Source organism: Eurytemora carolleeae, unplaced genomic scaffold (genome assembly GCF_000591075.1).
Source record: "Eurytemora carolleeae unplaced genomic scaffold, Eaff_2.0 scaffold142, whole genome shotgun sequence".
NCBI classification, from domain to species: domain Eukaryota; kingdom Metazoa; phylum Arthropoda; class Copepoda; order Calanoida; family Temoridae; genus Eurytemora; species Eurytemora carolleeae.
In genome coordinates this window covers 148,686-170,096 of record NW_019396132.1, presented here as the reverse complement: position 1 = coordinate 170,096, position 21,411 = coordinate 148,686, and the positions used below count along the sequence as shown (strand labels likewise).

At 33.5% G+C, this 21,411-nt stretch overlaps 2 protein-coding genes across 2 annotated transcripts in view; both read right to left on the bottom strand.

The window, feature by feature from the left end:
* The window catches only part of LOC111695892 (F-box/WD repeat-containing protein 7), a 32,879-nt gene extending 25,379 nt beyond the window's left edge, over positions 1-7,500 (bottom strand). The window contains exons 1-6 of the mRNA XM_023465359.1: positions 7,455-7,500; positions 5,504-6,815; positions 5,190-5,245; positions 4,117-4,212; positions 1,579-1,639; positions 1,372-1,462 (exon numbers count right to left, since the gene is read on the bottom strand). Of these exons, the coding sequence (XP_023321127.1) occupies positions 1,372-1,462; positions 1,579-1,639; positions 4,117-4,212; positions 5,190-5,245; positions 5,504-5,557 (358 nt within the window). The 5' untranslated portion in view covers positions 5,558-6,815; positions 7,455-7,500. The remainder of the gene's footprint in view (positions 1-1,371; positions 1,463-1,578; positions 1,640-4,116; positions 4,213-5,189; positions 5,246-5,503; positions 6,816-7,454) is intronic.
* A 2,114-nt stretch (positions 7,501-9,614) lies between these two features.
* On the bottom strand, positions 9,615-21,396 carry LOC111695896 (uncharacterized). The gene is made up of 14 exons (XM_023465362.1): positions 21,304-21,396; positions 20,627-21,054; positions 20,245-20,390; positions 19,709-19,967; positions 18,539-18,991; positions 17,702-17,875; positions 17,468-17,512; positions 16,825-16,902; positions 16,041-16,122; positions 15,579-15,647; positions 15,011-15,130; positions 13,672-14,372; positions 9,876-13,013; positions 9,615-9,703 (listed from the first exon to the last, which is right to left on the bottom strand). The coding sequence occupies exons 2-13, from the start codon at positions 21,043-21,045 to the stop codon at positions 10,508-10,510; spliced, it is 5,052 nt and encodes a 1,683-aa protein (XP_023321130.1). The 5' UTR covers positions 21,046-21,054; positions 21,304-21,396; the 3' UTR covers positions 9,615-9,703; positions 9,876-10,507.
* Between the last annotated feature and the right edge of the window lie 15 nt (positions 21,397-21,411).

Below are 21,411 nucleotides of genomic sequence, written 5' to 3'. Positions count from 1 at the left end.
GGGGTTAACTGTTGAAATGAATTATGCAAATGGTTGTTGTTCTTTTCTCAAGCATGCATTTAACTTTATCATTGCTTGCTTAATATATGCCCACTATACACTACAGGGTTCTCCTATAAACATGAGATTTAGATAAATTAGTAAAATTATAATCTAACGTGTGAGTGTATAAGATATTTTCTGCCGTATTGAACTGTGGTAAAGGTAGACGATATGTGTTTCTGTTTAGACAAAAATACTTAGTTTTAACAGTTGCATGAAAACGAACAAGTAGCGTGGGCAGAGGTTCTGTGTCAACTGCACAATTGCTGTATTTTATGCCTTAAGACTATTTAAATTCCTCACATGAGCCATACAGTCGTCTTTCTATTTCGTCTTATAGATTCTAATTAGAAAGAGCCGGAATTGATTAACAATTAATCAGACAATTTTACAATCTAATTTTACAAATATGATTGATACAACTATAATCATAAAAAGACCTATTTCCAAAATGTGGTCTGCCTTTTTGAGCACTTAAAATTGTTAGGAAATATATGTGTAAAGTCGTCTGATTAACTGTCAATTAATTGTGAGTCTATCCAATTTTGACTTTAACTAATCTTAAAGGCTCAAAAATAGACAACCAAATTTTAAAAATTCATTTTTATCAATGATTCGAATAAAATAAAAGTATTGCATTTATAGAATTGCTTAATGGAAAAACTTGAAAAGAAATATAAACTTTCTGAAATAGATCTTGTAAAACCAATAGTCAGCATTTTTTCCAGACTTCTTAGTTCAAAAAAATGATAAAAGAATATTATTTTGAAAATGTTCAAGATGTTGTTCGATAGATAAAAAGTTCGAACGTTTATACTCCCAATCCCATTAACTGAAATCAACTCGTATTCAGATAATATCTTTTAAGGTTTCAAATTACTACATGTAAAGAATAGGAAGATAATAAAAAAAAACACGCAACATAAATATTTATTTTTCAAAATGTTATGAATCATAAAAAAGAATAAAACTTTGGTCGTCAATAGCTTTTGTTTTTTCCACACAGATTGAACTTGAAAATTTAAGATGTCAAATTTCGGGATAAAAGGTGAAATCACTGAAATTTTGTTTTAAGTTTAAAAAGAAGTGGCCGAGTCCTACGTTTTAAATGAAGCTGAGGGTAGCGGAACAGAAAAAAATAGACCAGTGGCCGAATTTAAAGAATTTGAGTGGCGGTTTAAATTTAAGCCGCGGCTTAAATATGGTTGGTTCCACTTAAAATTGTATCAAATGTTTCAAGATTTAAGCCGGCGCTTAATTTAAACCGGGTTTTGGCAGATTTAAACCGCGGCTCAAATTCTTTAAATTCCATCTGAGATACAGTTATACCTTGTAAAAGGGCTAGTTTTTGTACATCAGAGAATTCATTCATCCAATCCTTGAGTACACTTAGTCTACTCTGGAACTCATCAGGGTCAACCTGTAAATAATAATTTGTGGCATTCTTTTGTGTAGGATTGAAAAACGTTGATTAACTTTCTAAGAGAATAAAATTGCTTCATTTTGATGGGTTCACAATACAAAGAGAGTACTCACCAATTTCTTCCTTCCGCTCTCTTTCGGATGGGGATCCTTCAAAGTCAAACAAGCTCGCTTTCTGAATTAACAACAGAACTATAAAAAAGATTTTCCTTCATTGTTTGTCCATCATAAGCTTGTCCTTTCAGACGCTTGTCCTTCAATAGTTTGTCTTTCAGGAGTGTATCCTTTAAAAGAGTTTGGTCCTTCATGAATTTGTTCTTCATGAGTTTGTCCTTTCTGAGTTTGTCCTTGCTGAGTTTGTCCTTTCTGAGTTTGTCCTTTGAGTTTGCCTTTTATGAGTTGATATTTCATGAGTTTGTCCTTCATAAAGTAAGTTCTTAATGAGTTTGTACTTCATGTCTTTCTGCTTTCATAAGTTTGTACAACATGAATGAGTAAGTCCTTCATGAGTTTATGCTTCATGTCCTTCATAAGTTTGTACTTTATGTCTTTCATAAGTTTGTACTTCATGTCCTTCATAAGTTTGTCCTACATGAGTTAGTACTTAATGAGTTTGTCCTTCATGTCATTCATGACTTTGAACTTCATGAGAAGTCCTTGATTACTTTGTTTGTTTCGACGTGTACAGTAGTGTTCACTGTACTGCGTACATATATTAGTATTTTTTAATTATGCCATAATGTAACAGTAACTATATAGCCATTTCATTGTGAGACTAAGATTACAATTGAAAGTTGTAAAAAAGCATTCTTACTATTACAGTATCTCTGTCGAGACTAAGATTACAATTGAAAGTTGTAAAAAAGCATTCTTACTATTACAGTATCTCTGTCGAGACTAAGATTACAATAGTAAGTTGTAAAAAAGCATTCTTACTATTACAGTATCTCTGTCGAGACTAAGATTACAATAGTAAATTGTAAAAAAGCATTCTTACTATTACAGTATCTCTGTCGAGACTAAGATTACAATAGTAAGTTGTAAAAAAGCATTCTGACTATTACAGAATCTCTGTCGAGACTAAGTTTGCGAGAAAAATTCCAGGAAAAATTTTCCCCCCCGAGGTTTTACATTTAATGTTGGAATTATTTTCCTTTATTATCTTGTGGTTCCAACTTCCCAGAACATGTTTTTCAAGAACTCTAATAGAATATTTTACAATGAGACGAGTGTTTTGGATAAAAGAAGACAGATCTTTTTAAATTCAGTATTGCTAATTTTTTCATTGAAAAAAAAAATAATCTTGGATTTGAGTTTTTTAAGTGCAACATTTTGAGATTTAATGGCAGAGGATTTTTCAGAACAGAGTTGTTTTAGAAATTATTTTCAGTTAGTATTTCCTGGTAAGGATTAGATTAAGTTCAAGTTACATTTTTCACCGCATAGTCATTTAGAATTGTAGTATGTAAACTCCAATAAACATGAAAATTTTATTCACTTTAATTATTCCCTAACATAAATAAGGAAGCTAGACTTTTTGCCCTCGGAAAAAATAATCAACATTCTTTGAAAGTATTGCAAGAAAATGCCCTAATTAGGATGCAATATTAAGTTAATAGCAAGGACACACACACAGGACGCAGTGCAACGTCATAGAGAACACATCACTATTAGATACACACTACTATTGAGAACGTACGATTGGGACGCACATCAGCGTCACACACATTCATATCACAGAAATAAATAATATTGTGTAGGCAAAATTGGCCTTGGGAACCTTTGGATAAAGAAAAATTCCCTAAACTTCCCTGTAAAGTAGCAGATGTATCTTGCTTAGGAAAGTTCAATATCGGGAAAGAATTCTGACATCCCAAATGTTAAATGACATAATTTCAGAACATGACAAAATACAATATTCTGGTGAGTTGAGATAAACTAATAATATTATGCAGATTGCTCTTCAAATTATTATGGAGAGATACAGAATTCTACAATATTAAAAGTGATCCACAGGGATCGACATAATGATTATATTTTATGAAACATTTCTTTTCAGGATGAGTTACAGCAGATAAAAGCATCCTAAATCATCTACTTTTTAACAGGCACTTTTGTTAGGATCCACAATTTAAAATATATAAAAAATCAATTTTCTAAATGTTTGTTTTTATTCGATTTGCATATACTTTTCAGTTTGGTGATATCATCAAGTACGTAGGTTAAAATAGTTGATTTTTGTGACATAACTAAAAGCCAAAAAACCTTCATGATTAAAAAAACGTTCAGGCCAAACTGGTTTTAAAAAAATTGTTTCACAATTTCCTTTAAAATAGATTTGAGTTCAACTACTTATTTGTCTACAACTTATTTCGAGTTCAGCTACTTAATTGAGTTTAGCTGAGCTACTTATTAATTTAATTTGATATTAATATAGTAACTTCCAGGTAGATTTGTTCCTAACCTAACTAACTATTTTATTTGAGTTGAACTATCTATTTAATTTGAGTTGAACTATCTATTTAATTTGAGTTGAACTATCTATTTAATTTGAGTTGAACTATCTATTTAATTTGAGTTGAACTAACTATTTAATTTGAGTTGAACTAATTACTTATTATGAGTTGAAATACTTGAGAAAAAAGGATATACCTGTGTTTATAACAAGGGGGTAGAGAATTATATTTCCTAAGCTCAATATTCTCCTGGAGTCCTGTCAGTTCCTCTGTATTCGACTCACAGAAAATCCTAAACATTACTCCTCAGTAATATTAGACTACGAAGCTCTACAAGTTAAAGGAAAGGTTCATTTTTTAATTTAATATAAATCCCATTTTTATTTTAAATTGTAACAAGTAAAATTTCGTCTTTAATTAACAGAAACCCAGTTTTTGTAAGAAGAGCTTTTCAGACCATGAATTGTAGAACTCAAGTTCTAGGGGAAAAAATTTGTCTATATTATCTGTGACGTAATAACACAACTTAAATCGAGTTTTATTGTAAACAAACTAAATTAAATGAAAATTTAAATGAATCAATTTGTTCATAAAAATTAATAAAAGCTTTTAAGGGATTGTAATAGTAATTTCATGTGACCTTCCTTGCAAAGATGGCAATACCCGATTCACAACGGTACCCTTGAAAGGGAGTGTTCGGCGAAAAATAAGCGATTTTAATCGCTACTATTCTTACTTCTATCTGTTGCGTCTATAAGGAGAAAATTGTTAAAAACGACTCACACCGAAGAACGCAGCGTCAATACAAATTCGGAAAGATGCAACATTCAACTTGGATGTAAACAAATCAATTTAATTCCAAACAAATCATTCAGATATTACAAACAATAGTCATTAGTCATCTATTATTTTTCGACGCATTCGTATATAGTTAATATTTCATAATATTTTTGATTTTTTTTAAAAATAATTTCCGCTGGCGCTGGATTTTCGAACATTCCTGGAAAATAGAAAATGTCGTCTTCATTATCAAAAATCCTCGAAACAGAAATAAATGTTTTCAAAAGTAACTCTCAGATCATGAAAAATACAAAATATTTCTTGCTTAATAGTATTGAATTTTCGGAAAAAAAAAACTAAGCTTTTCAGGGTATCGTCGTTGTGCAATGGGGTATTGACATCTCTACATGGAGGGTCACATGAAACTATGCTTGATGAAGTTCCTTTCAAGGGTGTTCTTTATATATTTATTAATTTGTGTGTATTTACCTACTGGGCGGAATAATTCCAAGAGAGGACATTTTTTTAAGGTTCCCTTGCTCCTCCTTTAAATTATATTTCATTAAATGTATGTTAGTTAAACAAAACTGAGATAATTGTTGCTTCTTTACTTCAGTTTTTCACTTACACTCAAGAACGTTGTTGAAACCCCTTTCCACTTTTTTTACCCTTTTGTACTTATTGTGCTTTTTATGTGCTTTTTTACAATTCTTGAAATTTTCTCTGAAGATTTTGTAATTTTGTACTTTTAAACTTTTTTATTTTAGTACATTTTGTACTCCCCTCACAACAAAGTACTCCACCTGATTACAAAGATCCCAAGCTGAAAAGCTTCTTCTGTTTTGAGTAGGAGTCATCCTTAGTGTCCCCCCTGACTAGTTGCATCTGAAAAAATCACAAAATATATCAATGGCGATTGAAAATAATAACACATGTTTTCCATTGATATAGGCACATATTAATAAAATTACAAGAAAACAAGTTGGATCATTGTAAATTTACCTAAGGGATAAAATAAACTCTGACCCTAGTTAATAATTTATATTTTTGTTAGTAAACGTGAACTTCAAGTTCAAACATACATATTAATACGATCCGACTGAAAAATAACAAACCAAAAATACATAAAAACCGTGTACAGAAAAAGTGAAAATGTGATAGTTCACAACAATTGCCAGATTGCAAAAACTGAAAATAACCGATAGTTTAAATTATACTCCGAACCGATCAGAGTCACACCTTTTACCAGAGAGACTGAATCTTAAGTAAGAATGCTGGGAACAATTCTCCGATTTAGTTTGAAAACTTAACATAAGATTATTCTCCGGAATATAAAACTGTACTCTCATGATTTTTAGAGAATTAACATTCCACAGGAAAACCAATAATGTGGAAAGTTTACTTCCACTTCGACCCTTCTTCAATCTCGAGAACTAAATCCTTTCTCTCCTTGATTCCCATTTTCTGTTAAAAAAGAGTTACAGCTAGAATTAGAGCCGTCAATTAAAACATTTTCTCAAACAAAAAGCTCCAGACATGATTAAGTAAATCGCACAAATAATTTTAACTCACAGAGGATGAAACTTATTGGCTCTCTTTCTGCTGAAAACCGAAGCTATATCATTGTTAATAATCTTGTTCAGAAAATATATGCCTAGAAAACCCCTTTTAAATAGCCTAATAGTATTTTAAAACAAAAGATAAGGTTTTATTTCATGTTCAAAGTTTCTTTTTATGAATGCTCTCTGCGATTTAGAAAGTTTTTGTATTAATTGTTGCTTTCAGATTATACATTACAATACTAACAAGAAATACTGTCCCTAACTCAAAAGGGAATTCCTAAACAACGTAATATTTCAAATACAGTTTACAGCAATTATAAAGAAAAAAATTAAGTTCCTCTTGAAATCTCATCATCTGTGGTTTTAAATTTTCAGTAAATTATAGGGTTTAGATTAAGCTGTGGTGCTGGTTGGCTCCTCATTCAGCTCCTCCGAGTACAGATCGTGCTCCCAAGTCCCTCCCGGGGATCCGCTCTTAAACCTTCCTCCTGCTCCCCCTCGGCCACCTCGGGCCCCACCCCGTCCTCCTCCACGCCCTACTCGCTCAAGTCCCCTGAAAATAATGGAGTGAAGCAAATAAATATTGTCTTACACAGAAAAGAAATGCGGAAAGCAGTAAACGTATATAAATCTTCAAAAATACTAATTTTTAGTTCTTAAGATGTGCCTCTTATAAATAAAATTATTAGTAAATCTAACTCTTTCTAAACTCATTCTAAAGATATTAACCGAGATTGTTACAAGAACACGCGAAGGCTTATACCACCACCCCTCCCCTCCCCGGTTTATATCTATCTTATGTCCAACAATATCTATCTTCCCGCTTTTATCTGATTTCTGTCAGAAACTATCGGGTTTAGGATTTTCATTTTATTTAAGGGACAATTCGGGGTTTCAAAAAACGGAGTACGTGATCATTTAAAGGGATTGTAAGCGTATTTTCAAGCGGCCCAGCTCCATGTAAAGATGGCAATGCCTAATTTACAACGGTAATCTTAAAACATAAGCGTATTTGCTGAGTAAGAGATGTGAGTGTGTAAACTTATCGAAATCCTATTGTATTCACTATTCAGCTGCAAATTCTGGTGTGCGCTGTGTTGAGTTCAGACTGTGCTGTAAAATTCAGAACCCTGTGCTAGCAAAACTCTAAGTAGTTGATATGCTAATTAATTTAAAATTGCTCTTTGCTCACCTATCATCATGGTCTCCGAAAAAAATCTTCTTGGTAGAAAACCCCTGCAATAAAACCAATTAATTTACAAATTAATAGAATCGCTTTATTCTCCTGAATTATAACACCAGGAAGAGAAAAAACGTAAAAAATCAATTCTAGCAATAGGAATTAAAAATTAACCCTTTATTTAATCGATTAGATCAAATAAAACTTTATTAGTTTCAATTCTTCTAACGGAAGAAAGATTGGTTATTCCAATTTTAAACTAAATCACAAAAAAAAAGATGATTTTATTTCCTTTAATATGAAGAAGAACACAAAAAGAGGATAACAGCAATAAAATGAAAACGGATTCTTAATTATCAAATTAAATCAAATTAAAAAGGTAGAATCCAAGTGAAAGTAATTTCTAGTCGTATAGCCCGTGGGACAGGGGGATTAAAATATGAGAGGGAGATGTTGAGGATTTAGGGGGGTAGGCAGGAAGAAAGCATATCCTTTACCTAGATATGCATAATACATTTATATATTCATTCTTTAATCCATTTAATCATACCTTTTCCTAGACATTCATAATAAATTTATATATTCATTCTTTAATCCATTTATTCACACCTTTACCTAGATATTCATAATACATTTACATATTCATTCTTTAATCCAATTTTTTGTTAAATGCTGAAATTAGTGCGCTAATTATTATCATTATAATCATTATCATCCTTATCATCGTTATAATCATCATCAATGTCATCATTATCATCATTAGCATATTAGCATCCTTATCATCGTTATCACTATTATAATCATAACATCATAATCATTGTCATCATTTGTCATCATTGTCATCATTGTCATCAATATCATCATTGACATAATTAACATCATAATCATCAAATTCGGTGATGGTGATGGACCAAACCTCTGTATAGTAAAAAAGTAGATGTTAGTTCAACATTTATTGAAAATATATTTCGGTCTGAGTTGACCCTCGTCAGTTCTTGAGATTGTTTCTGTCACAAAGATTAAAAACAATAATCTTTGTCATCATTGTCATCATTATCATCATTATCATCACTATCATCACTATCGTCATTATCGTCATTATCATCATTATCGTCATTATCATCATTATCATAATTATCATTATTTTCGTCATTATCATTATAAGCATCATTATCATCGTTTCCATAACTATATCCTCATTATCATAACCTTTCAAGCCCTCTCGTAAAAACATTTTATTGTAGAAAGTTACTAGAAATCATGCTAGTTGATCTCCTCATTGATAAAAGGACCATATTGCTGAGAAAGATAGAGCTGAGTTAATATAAAATTTCCATCAAAGTATTCCCGTCGTGAAACTCAATTTAGAAGTAATGGAAGTGATAATTCAATATAATTCAATACTTGAACAGGTTTCCTTAACCCTTCATTACTTCAGCTTCAATCAATCAATCCTGCCCAAAATCCAAAGAACACTTAATTCCATGCACCCGGCTCAAATCACCATATTGTAACATTATTATTATTATTATTAAGTCATTAACATTAGTTCAAGAATAATAAACAGAATTAAAATAAATTGTATGAACACTGAACAGTACGCCTTCTATTTTAAATAACCAAGCACAATGATCAGAAACAGACAAACGTCTTACCTCCTCTCTTGTCCCCTAGTCTCTCTAAAGCCGGGAGTCGGGTTAAATCAACCGGAAGTCGGGTCACTTCTGGTGCTTGTCTTGAGGTCTCGTCATTAACAGATGGAGAGGTTGAGACCTTACCTCCTAGTCGCTCCTTGATACTACGACCACCTTCCTCGCGGTACAGAACCTCCTGATTTAAGGGAATCCATTGATAGAAAGAAAAGTAAAATCAAATCAGATTTTTTGGTAAGTCCTTCTTCCAAGATTTTATTCTTTCCTTTAACTAATTAAATCAAGAAAGGAGCAAGGGTTCATAAGTAATAGTAATGGAATGTTATGAAATCTAGAATATGGGATCTAAGAAATTTGACATTTTTTTAAACCTTGGAAGAAAAACATCATATCAGACGTTTAGGGACGCCAAATATCCATACTCAAACTTGAAGAGACTTTACAAAAGAACTAAAAAGATTTCCTCAGATGAGTACATCTAGAATTGACACAAAAAAGTGTAGTATCATAAGTATCCCTCCCTTCTCTGGTTTGAAGAGAACATCCTGAGGGAACTCTTGGCTAAGAAAGACAGCTGGGGACCTTCTACCCCTTGGTTCTTCAGACCTCCTGAACACATTTGGTTAAGATTGAAATTCTTCTTAATCTGTCCAAAAATAACCAGTCTATTCTCCAGGTCTACTTAAAAAGCTCCTGGTTGGAAGTTGATATAAAATTCTACAGCAAACTAAAAAACATAGTCATAGGCTTTAAAAGAAATTATCTTTTTTTTTAATCCCACCTGAACTTGGCTGATGGGTACCTAACAATAATCTTTTCTGATCTCATATGCAATTTAAACTTTTCTATCTAGTTCAGGTTTCCAGATTCAACAGATTGACATAGTTGACACTTGACAGCCATGTTTTCAAACCAAACAAATGGTCCGCGCAGTGAGGTTCAACCTATAATGAACTGGCCAAGAATTTAGGTTTCTAGACAAATCAATCCGGATGATAACTGAAACACTTGTCAAAATACCGAATACTAGCATTGGACCTTCATTTCAAGATAAATGTTTTGTTATTTGACAAACTCTTGATGTTAGAAATATTCCAGGCGTCTTCTGAAGAAAGTTATTATGTTATGATTGTATTTACTATCTGGCTGTTTCTGATGGTGAGCTCCATAAGTTTTTCTTTGCTGTGATCAGTTGTTCTTGATAAAATATCTTTAATCCTTCTAAAACTGATTTTCAAAAAGATTTGTGCAAGTTTTTCTTGTTGAACTACCTTTACTGATAAGAGTTGAGAATTCTTCAGGGAATGCCCTGAAACTAATCTAGTTCTTTCTTTGGATGTTTATTTTATCTGTCTCTGAATTATTTTTAAATGAATTAAAACTAGTTTTCATGCACTGTGAGTTGATTTGTTACTAAGGCAGGATTAGAATTACATCATCATCAATCGCCTTTTTTTTCTTTCTAAACCCAGTGGACATTGAAGGCCTTGGAATTATTCTGCTTGTTCTTGTTGGTTTATGCAAAAACTTGCAGTAACTTCTTCTACAATTTCCTCGTCTATACTCTTCACACTCAATTGCATCATCAGTAAGATCAATGCAAACAGGTTCTACGTCTTTGACTGGTTTTGATAAAGCAACTGTATTAGCTGTCCTCAGAAGACTTGTGCATTTAACTGGTATAATTGATTCAACATTATCCATCTCTGTTTCGGAGTCAATATCTGAATCTGTTTCAGACTCAGTATCTGAATTTGTATCTTTTGCAGTAGCAGGTGTAATATTTTCTTTACCTTTATGTTTGGAAACCAGGATTTCTTCCTCAATAGGTTCTTCGGGTGAAATTTTGCTTGGCGATTTATTAGTCATTGAATCATTAAACTTTGAATCCACAACATTGGCAGTGGCAGATAAGTTATGCAAGGGGTTAAGCAATTTGGTTTGGGAAAAAGTTCTTATTTCACCTTTACAAAAGAGCTCAATTCTGGAAGTAACACACTCAACTTGAGAATCGTTTATTATTTCCTTTTTTGATAGAGATAAAATATTAGTTTCAAGTGTGGGATCAGATAACAGCACAGGTTCATTTATGTAGCCAGCAGATACAGAGGGTTCAAGTTCTTGTTTCGATACATTTTCAGTTTCAGATTGAAGACAAGGGTGGATTGTAACATCATGATCTTTAATCTGAATTGTATTATATTCCGGTTTGAGATCAGAAAAGACTTCAGGATCTGAAACAGTGTTATGTTTAATCACAGTTCTATTATCATTAAGTGAATTAACTTCATTTATAGTGTTAGATTCAATAAGAAAGTTAGGGTTATCTAAAGCTTTGGCGTCTCTAGAAATGTTAACTTCAATCTCATTGCTGGTTCCATTAACTACTTTAGGATCAATCACAGCTTTGGACTCAGTAACAGCACTAGCTTTAGGTTCATAGGGTTCATTTTGTGATTTTCGTTCATCTTCACCAACAGATTTATTATCCGCTATGCAATCATTAAAGCCATCAAGATTAACAGTAGAACTAGTTTTAAGTGAATCACTGAGTGGAATTGGAATTTCTGGCTCCATAATAGTTTTTGCTAGACTCAAATTTCTAGAATTGATTACACTTTGAGATTGAACTAAAGCCTTGGGTTTAGGAATAGTCCTAGGTTCTAAAATAAATATTTTGTTTTGAGGACTGGGTTTTATCACAGGTGCGGTTTCAATCATATCCACGAGGGATAGTAGAGCCACAGGTTCTATTACAGCTGTGGGCTTCATCACAGCAATGGGTTCTATTACAGCTGTGGGCTTTATCACATCAACGGGTTCTATTACAGCTGTTGGTTCGATCTCGATCACTGGTTTTATCACAGTCATGGGTTCTATCATAGAAATGGGTTTTGTCACAGCTAGAGGTTTGGTTACAGAGATGGGATTTATTGCAACCAATGGTTCTTTTATGGTTATAGGTTCTATAACAATTACAGGATCTGTTATAGCTGTAGGACCTGGGTCTGTCATTGCCACATGTTCTATTACAGATGTGGGTTCTGTCACAATGGGTTCTGTTTTAACTCCAGGTTCCTTCACTTCACTTGAACCTCTGAAATATCCGGTTTGAGATACCTCTCTGTTTTCAAAGTCAGCTTTTGGAAAACCATCCTTATTATTAAATGCATCTTTGTAGTTCAATTCAGTTCCTGGATATGTTACAGCCCCAGATTCACAAATAATTCCAGATTCAGATTCATGAACTGATTCCGACTGTTTTAAAAATGAAATGTTTGCTGCATTCTCAGAAGCTGAAGGAACAATACAACTCATTACTAACCTTTCATTGTCTTCATTTATTGTGATCTGAACATTATTTATTCCCCAGAAATTAAAATATTCTAAATCTAAATCCTGTTCAGTAAAAAGATGAGTATCCTTGTCTTGCATTGGGTATGGTTCAGTATCTGTTTCAGTATCTGTTTCTGAATCTGTTTCAGATATATCTTCACATTGTACTCTGCTAGGTTGAATATCTTTATCATCGTTGATTTTTGCTGGTATCTCTTCATTGTGTATCCTGATTACTTGAATATCTGTATCCTGCATCATGTGTGCTGATATCTCTGAGTCTTTTTTCCTTATTGGTTTAACATCTATCTCATGCATCATGTTTGCTGATAACTCTGTGTCTTTTATCCTAACTGGTTTGACATCTGTGTTACACATCATGTTTGCTGAGGGCTCTGTGTCTTTTATCCTAACTGGTTGAAGATCTGTCTTAGGCAGCATCTTTGCTATTTTCTCTGCAACTAGTACCTCTATAGACCTAATATCTTCATCCTGTATCTCTATAGTTTGCAGCTGCTTCTCCTGTGTTATACCCTGTATCCTGCTAGGGTATGAAGAGAAAGATAACAGTTCTTTGTCAACACTAGCACACAGAGATAGAATTATTAATCAAAATCAAACCAAATCAGACTTTAAAGGACTTTCTACAATTACATCTTCCAATACTATGTCACTTTAAAATATCTGCTGAATAAACTGAAGAAAAAGCAACCAATTCTGACAATTTCCCTCATTGTCTAAGCAAGATCATCAATTCTAAAATGGACAAACAAGTATAACTGTTTAAACTTTAAAGGGAACCTTGCTGAATTGGGTGAATGGTAACTTGAAATTACATTGACTATATCTTACTATTTTTAAGCAAATATAATTTATCTTTAACCATTAAATTAGATTCACCTACATAGGGTCAAATGACATAGTGGCAAAACTCAGACAGAGGCCCCAGAAATAACCCCCAGAAGAAAAAACTGGAACTTTCCAACAAAAGAAAAAAAAATGTCTATTTTGTGGTTAATTTTATATTGAGGGGGTGAAGGAATGAATCAGTTTCATACTTCGTACAGAAAATTTATATTCACATAAAAATTATACCAAAGGTTGTCCTTTACACGATACCAAAAACCAACAACGCTCCCTGGATAATAATGAATATCAATGAAACGTAAAGAGTGCATGAAATTTAAAGTAACAAACAACCCATTCAACACTTGACTAATTAATAAGTTTACTTCTCCTGCCTGATTTTATCATTCTCATTCCAGTCACCCATTCCCTCATCCTCATTCATCCTTGGTCTTCTATTATCCATTTTCTCATCCAGATTTGATCTAGGTCTTCTCTCACCCATTCCCTTATCTCCACTTGATCCTCTGTGTCTGTCTACTTCCCTCTCATCAACGCCATATCTCTTATCATCTCGTCGTCCTCTTACATCTTCATGAACCCGTCCATCCTCATTTCTTCGTCCATCCTCATTTCTTCCTCTATCCTCATCTCTTCTTACTCTTTTATCATCTCTCCTACCTCTTTCCTCACCTCTCCTAAATCTATCATCATCTCTCCTTCCCCTTTCGTCAGCTTTCCTTTCTTTCACACCTTCTCTCCTTCCCCTTTCAGTTTCCATCCTTTTGTAATCCTCATCTCTCCTTCCTCCTCTTCCTTCTTCTCTCCTTCTCCATTCATCTTCATTCTCTATTCTTCTCTCTCTCTCCTCTTCTCCAGTGCCCATAACTTGTGAACTATGCTCCCAATCCCTTCTGTGATCCCTGATCGGCTCCTGCTCCCTAATTCTTCCATGTTCTTGCTCCCTGCTCCTATCCCGTTCCTGTTCCCTGCTCCGATCTCTATTCAGGTCTCTGCTCAAATCTGGATGTTGATCCTGCTCCCAAGTACTTGATTCCTCCCAACTGCTCCCAATATTCTGGCGTGCCTCCAGCTCCTAGAAACAAATGATCCATCAGTGATATCTAGTTCATTGTTTAGTCTATAAAAATCTGCAAATTTGCAAAACTTCTGCAATAAAATGAGCTTTACTTTGTCTGATATCTTACTTAAAATGGAACAAGAAAGGCCATATCTTCATATTGTTTAGCTCAACATATTCATGTGTGCCCAATAAACGTGAAATTAGCTATTTTTTTCTGGTAACTAAAATGACAAGACAACTTCACAAAATTTTCTAGTTTTAAGATTTAAAAGGAAATAAGGCCGCTACAATAGCAACATTCAAAATCTAAATTTAATACCAGAAAATGGGGTGAAAAGCACTCTACAATAAAGGTGAAAACAAGTGGTTAAAAACTTAAGATTGCGAAACCCAGGAGTCAACATTTTCGAATTTATCTATTCTACCCTATAAAACATACGAAATCAATATAAAAAATCACTTAGCTGGGATAACTTCTCATTTTCATGATTTGTTTTGATTATTATTATTATTAAAGAAACCCCATCATTCAATGGAAAAGGGGTCGGCGCTCATAACCGCAGAAAAAAAATATTCTTCTAAGGCCTCCTACGAAAGTAGAACCTAACCATTTAAAAAATAAACATATTTGTTTTGATATAAGAATATACCTTTAACTTCTGTTCATATTTATCAAGTGGAGCTGGGATAAAGTTAATTTTCTGTTCTCTTGGTTTCTCAGGTTCTAGTTCGTTCATCTTCAGGTTCAGGAATATGGGCTCCAATCCTTCCTACATCAAATCAAAATCAAATAAAACTCAAAGTTAAATCAAAATCAAAATCAAAATCAAAATCAAAATCAAACCAATAATATCAAATCAAACGAAAAATCCCGAAACCAAATCAGATCAAATCAAATCAAATCAAACGTTTTCTGGCACGCCCTAAATATAAGCTATCAGAACTAACTCAAATTTGATTTCAACGCTTTAATTACTTTTTCACTGAGAATTAAAAATCAACTAAAATAAACTTTCTATTTTTCAACCGAAAGCCTAGAAAAATAATTGTCCGCCCCAGAACTTGAGGGATTTTCTAAAATTTAAAAGATATATTTTAGGTCAAAAACATCTCACATGGGACCATATATGCCTATAAGTCGGTAGTGCTACTATTATGGAAAGATGATAGAAAAATTAAGTGGTCACTTGGGATGTAATAATAAATAGTTATTCTTACCTGTTTTCCACGCGGGATATAAAGCTTTCCGTTTCCCAGTCCTCGTTGTATAACTCCAACCTTGTCCACCTAATTACAACAAATTATTTATTTTTTAATCACCGAAACAAGAAAACTTGAGAATAAATTAATAAAGTCGGGACCGGGGAGTTCTTCCTCTTTCCATTCTTTTTATATCCTTCCTTTCTTTATATAAACTTTACTATATCCTTCCTTTCTTTATATAAACTTTACTATATCCTTCCTTTCTTTATATAAACTTTACTACGCTAGAACCTTAATTTGAGGTAACTATCAAAAATTTAATTGATGAGGTAACAGTCGAAATTTGAGTTGAGATAACCATTTGATAAAAATCAATTTCCTTATTGTTTGAAGTAATACATTAAGAAGATCATTGATCAGTGATCATCCTAGTTTAAAAAAATTATCATTACAACATATTATTGAGAGTTTAAAAACCTTGTGTTCCGGAATATTCCGTCTTATGTCTATCTGTATCTTTCTTAGTTCCTTTTCCTCTATAGGACCCAAGCTCCCAGATCTGCAATTCAATCAATTAATCAATATATAGATCAATATGCAAATCAATCAATATCAAAGTAGATTAAAATACCAATCAATCAATCACATAGTAGTACGACCTGTCAATCAATCACTGAGTTGATAAATATAGAATCAATCAATTAATCAATCCTCCAACCAATTTATCATGAGCCAATATCAGGGAATCAATTTGATTCTTTGAAATAAATCTATTATTGTTTTTTAATCAATCAATCAATCAATTAATCAATCCATTAATAAATATAATAGTCTACCGACCTATCAATTATTTACTCTATCAGTAGATCAATAAATCAAGGTAATAATCATTAACCAATTAATCTAATAATCAATTATTTAATATAATTATTAATTAATCAATCCAGTAATCAAATAAATCAATAAATGTAACTAAATAATTCAGTCAATCGATCACTAAATTAGATAATTTAAAAGAAATACTATACTATGTTTAAACTATCAGATATTCAAAGGAAACAAAAATATAATTTGAAAAAATTTAATTGGTCAGAAAATCACAGAATTTGTCAAAAAATTCATGCTATCAAGTAATCGGATAATCAAATAATATAAAATGTACAAAATAAATTATTGAAAGAGCAGAGAAATAGAAATTATCTATAATGGCAGTTGAATGAAATGAGAAGCCAAATAGATGAAACAATCCCTTTAATCTGACCTGAAAACACTGTTGACTTGAGTAACTGGAGCTCGGTAGGATCCCTCGATATGAGCCTGGAGCCAGGGAGATAATTTCCTAAAAAAAGGGATTGTTATATCCTTAAGGAGCGCAAAGGAAAGATATTTTCCTAAATAAAGGGATTGTTATATCCTGGAATCGGGGAGATATCTTCCTAAAGAAGGGGATTGTTATAACCTGGAGCCAAGAAAATAATTTCCTAACTAAAGGAATTGTTATATCCTGGACCGGGGAAAATAATTTCCTAAATAAAGGGATTGTTATATCCTAGAGTCGGGGAGATATTTTCCCAAATAAAGGGAATGATATATCCTGGAGTCTGGGAGATATTCTCCTAAATAGATTGTTATATCCTGGAGTCTGGGAGATATTCTCCTAAATAGATTGTTATATCCTGGAGTCTGAGAGATATTCTCCTAAATAAAGGGATCGTTATATCCTGGAGTCGGGGAGATATTTTCCTAAATAGATTGTTGTATCCTGGAGTCTGGGAGATATTCTGCTAAATAAAGGGATTGTTATATCATGGAGTCTGGGAGATATTTTCTTAAAAGGATTGATCCAGGGGAATCAGAAAAAGGGGAAGGAGAGAAAAAGGGGAAAGAGGTGGAATTTAACATACCTAACTGGAGATGGAGAGAGTTCACGTTTTCTGTCCTCGTAAAACCTGAAAAGAATTCTGTTAATCAGCAGAAATATTTCACAACATATTGGAGAAATCAACAACAAGGGGGGGGGGGGGGTTAAAGCCTTGATTTATTTTGCAATATTCTTTTTTCTTAGTTGCCTGTTACTAGATTATTAAGAATTAATTAATAACTATACTGGATTGGTTCACTGGAACTATACTAATAACCTTGTATTACTAGGTTCCAATGTTCCCAAGGTGGATGTAACAGTTTGTTGGAACGATAAAGGAGGCAGTTCCAAAGTTTCAATTTTCGTCTTCTTTTTGGTTCGTTCCTTTGGTTCTTTGGGTTCCTTCTTGATTGCCTTGGTCTTCTTTGGTTTCAGGGAACCCGGTTCCCGCCTAAAAATGAAGAAATAATAATTCTTTAAAAACACATTTTGTTTTCTCCGTATGCTAACCTTAGCTTTGATCTCAACCTTTATCAATATAAAAAAGATGCCACGAGATTGGGGCCTTATTTCTTCACGACTGTTCCCCGTTACCCGAGAAAAAAAATATTTTACAAGGTGTAAAAAACCCACCCCCACAAAAAAAAATATTTACCCCAAACTCATTTTTTTAACGTTTTAGCTTTCTTTTTTAATATGTGGGGAACAAATTCAAATTCTTTTTAAGGGGAGGCACATTGAACACATTAAAAAATAACAAAGCAGAATTAAAACCTTTTTATTCTATTCCTATTTCCGTAATTAGATTTCTAATTCTGAAACTTGAATTTCCCTCTGTCAAGCTAACTCTTCTACCCGGAAAACGATAAAAACACAAAAACTTCAAAACAACATTAAATCAATAATTAATTATATTTGATGTTGTTACAAAGCAAATACGCTGCAAAATTGCTTCAACTCATGTTCATTGGACTATTATATAGTCATACTTTGAGCCTCTAAGTCGTCTTCCTATTCCAGGGTTTTCTGAATGATTCTCCCTGTATATTTTTTTAACAATATCTTAAAGGCTTTGCCTATGATAATTAAACGAATTATTAAGTAAAATTTCTACCTCGTATCTACCGATTTTGTTCTCGAGGATAAATCTTTTAATCGTTCTTCCTTCGCCCTCGAGTTTCGAGCTTCAACGTCCATCCTTACACTTCTAGGAACAGGACCAAAGGAATCTATAAACTTGGGCGGAGGAAGTGGAGAAATCGGATCCCGTTTAGGAGACAGTAATCTTTGTGGCGGAGACTCATCCCGCCGCGATAGAGAATCAGATCTTATTTGCGGACTGTCTGGCCGCCTCAGCGGCGAGTCTGATCTCCTTAACGGCGAATCAGCTCGCCTTAGAGGCGAACCAGTTTGTATAGGGGGCGAATTTACTCCTCTACGAGGCAAGGATTCTGGTTTTCTGAGTGGAGAGGAGTGTCTCCTAGATCTATCATAGGAGCTGGGTCGGTCAGCTACTAGTTCTTTCCTAAACTGATCTGTGTACCGGGATTCTTTACGTAGGTCTGGTCTAAATAATAAATAGTTATCGGTTGGTTGCTTTAAGAGATATGCCAATCTTATTCTTTGGTCAAAATAAAGCAAAAATTCTCAGATATCAATTCTGGGTGAACATTGTACATAATAAAAAGCCACATAACAACATTAATTATCTTATTTGCCACTAAATTCTGCTACAAATAGTAGCTTAGTCCAAAAAATCTTCCATAAATAGCACCTTATTCCATAAAATCTGCCACAAACTGCAGTCTTACAATTTCTAAAATATCTCTAGATTTTCTAGTGAGACGGAGTCAAGACAGTGTGAATAAAAAATCTTTTTTTTTCATTAAACAAAGGTGTGGAATTTTGCTATTTTCCTTCATTGCTTTCCTCTGTAGAAAGTTATTTAAATAGGAAAAAAAAAACACAAATGAAAATAGTAAATTATCACCAAGAAAAGTCAGGATATGTCAATTAACCTAACCAAATATTTTGATACAGTGCAGTGATCCCAAAAACTCTGAAATAAGAAGACGACCTTTAGAAATTCAAATTATGAATTTAAACAATCCAATTAGCATGGGACACTGCAATTGTGCAGTGTAAACAGACTCATTTCACTAAATTGGTGATTTTTTAAGTGTCTAATACAGCTTTTTGATTTGTAACAACAACAAATACAAAGTATTGCTTTCGGTCGTCTTTCTATTTCGCAGTGTACTTACAACCAAAAATAAAACACAACCTGTCAGATTTATGGAGAAGATCAGAATGACCCCTGGATCCAAGATCTTCCCTGGAGCCTCTAGCTGCCGGATACCGTCCTGATGAGGGATGAAGGCGATCAGGCGAATACCTGGACCTCGGAGGCGAGTATCCTCCTCGCCCTGGCGAATATCTATGTCTAGGAGGCGATCCCCGTCTGTCGCCTGGATGTCCAAAATACTTTACTGGCGAAGGTCTCCGAGCCGGAGGTGATCTTCGAGAAAAACCATCACCACGACCTGATATTAATATAGTTTAAATTTTAGACTTTAGTTGTTAGACACTTGCAGAATGCAGATTTATAAATTCCACAGGGATAATTTTTAAAAATTTGTGAATAAATAATCAATTGATTCCCACAATTAAGAAACTTTGGGAAAAAATTATTTTTGAAAGAAGGAATGATCATTCAAGAAAATGTTTTTTTAAAACGAGGGGGTATTTTTCATTAAATATACATTAGCCCTAGTTTTATTTTGTTTATGTTTAAAGATATATTGATAAAAACATTGTTACCTCTATACCCACCACGTCTAGGAGGTGAATATCCTCTAAATCTTGGAGGAGAGCCTCTGTATCTATCTGTTGGGTGGCCTCGGCCGGGGGATCTGCGACGGCCAGGCGGGGAAAAACGTCCCCGTCCTCTCCCGCGACCGGATCCTCTTTAAATATATGAATTAAATCAATAACTTTATTTTTTGAAAACCGTTTGAAAATTTTCAATAAATAAAAATAATTAGTTTTTGAAACTTTATCAAATTCTAAAAATATGTTCCAAATAATGAAGGATTTGCAGAGGAGTTTGTATTAGAATGTTATTTTAAGTTTTGAATTCAGACTGAACCGAAGTTTCAAATCAAAATTAAAAATATCTAATAAATATCGGAAGGCAGCTTACCTGAATCGTGGTGGAGAATGACGAGCCATCTTTCTTGGCGGCGATCTTCCGCCACGATGTGAAGATCTTTCGCCACGATGTGAAAATCCACCGCCACGATAAGGTGATCTTCCGCTACGCAGTGGAGATCGACCGCCACGGTGTGAATCTTTACCGTTACGATCCGAATCTCTGCCGCCGACACGATGTGGAGATCTTCTGGAAACTGATAAGTCTGATCCCCGCCGATCATCTGCAGACCTTTTGGGGGCAATTTTTAAATCCTCCCCGTTTCTTTCCTCTTTCTTCACACTTGAGCCTTCTTTAGTGGATTTATTCTTAACATCCTTTGTTGATTTTCGTTTCCCTGATTTTGATTTCTTCTCTTCCGGGGATTTCTTCCTTTTCTCAGAGATTTCATCGGCTTCCTCAGCTCCCATTGTGAAGATCTGAGAAGAAAATGCAGAATGTGAAAAACGTTTTAAATAACGGCAAAATTTAAAGACGATTAACTGTAACAAGATGCATAACATGTTATATCAAGTGAGACTTGTAAAAACTAGAATAACACAAAAATCGTATTTAAAATCCTTAAATCCTTCAACACTTTAAGGGAAGAATGAAAGCTTAGAATCGCTGAAAACGAAACAGGGTTAGAAATTATTGTGAAACGAAAACAGGTTTAATAACATATATACCTCTCTGTTCACAAACTTACGAAGAGAATCATTAAATAGGACTCTTGAACATGTTTAAATATCTCGGGTTTTGTAAAGAGGAAAATCGCTTTATACAATGAAAAGGAG

What these genes read in the sequence shown, in the direction of transcription:
- LOC111695896 (XM_023465362.1), bottom strand. Translation starts at nt 21,045, where the DNA reads ATGGGAGCTGAGGAAGCCGATGAAATCTCTGAGAAAAGGAAGAAATCC. An exon ending in ACAAAATCGGTAGATACGAG is followed by an intron (nt 17,876 to 18,538) that starts GTAGAAATTTTA and finishes CTTCATTTTTAG; the next exon opens with GCGGGAACCGGGTTCCCTGA. An exon ending in CAAGTCAACAGTGTTTTCAG is followed by an intron (nt 16,123 to 16,824) that starts GTCAGATTAAAG and finishes ATTGAATTGCAG; the next exon opens with ATCTGGGAGCTTGGGTCCTA.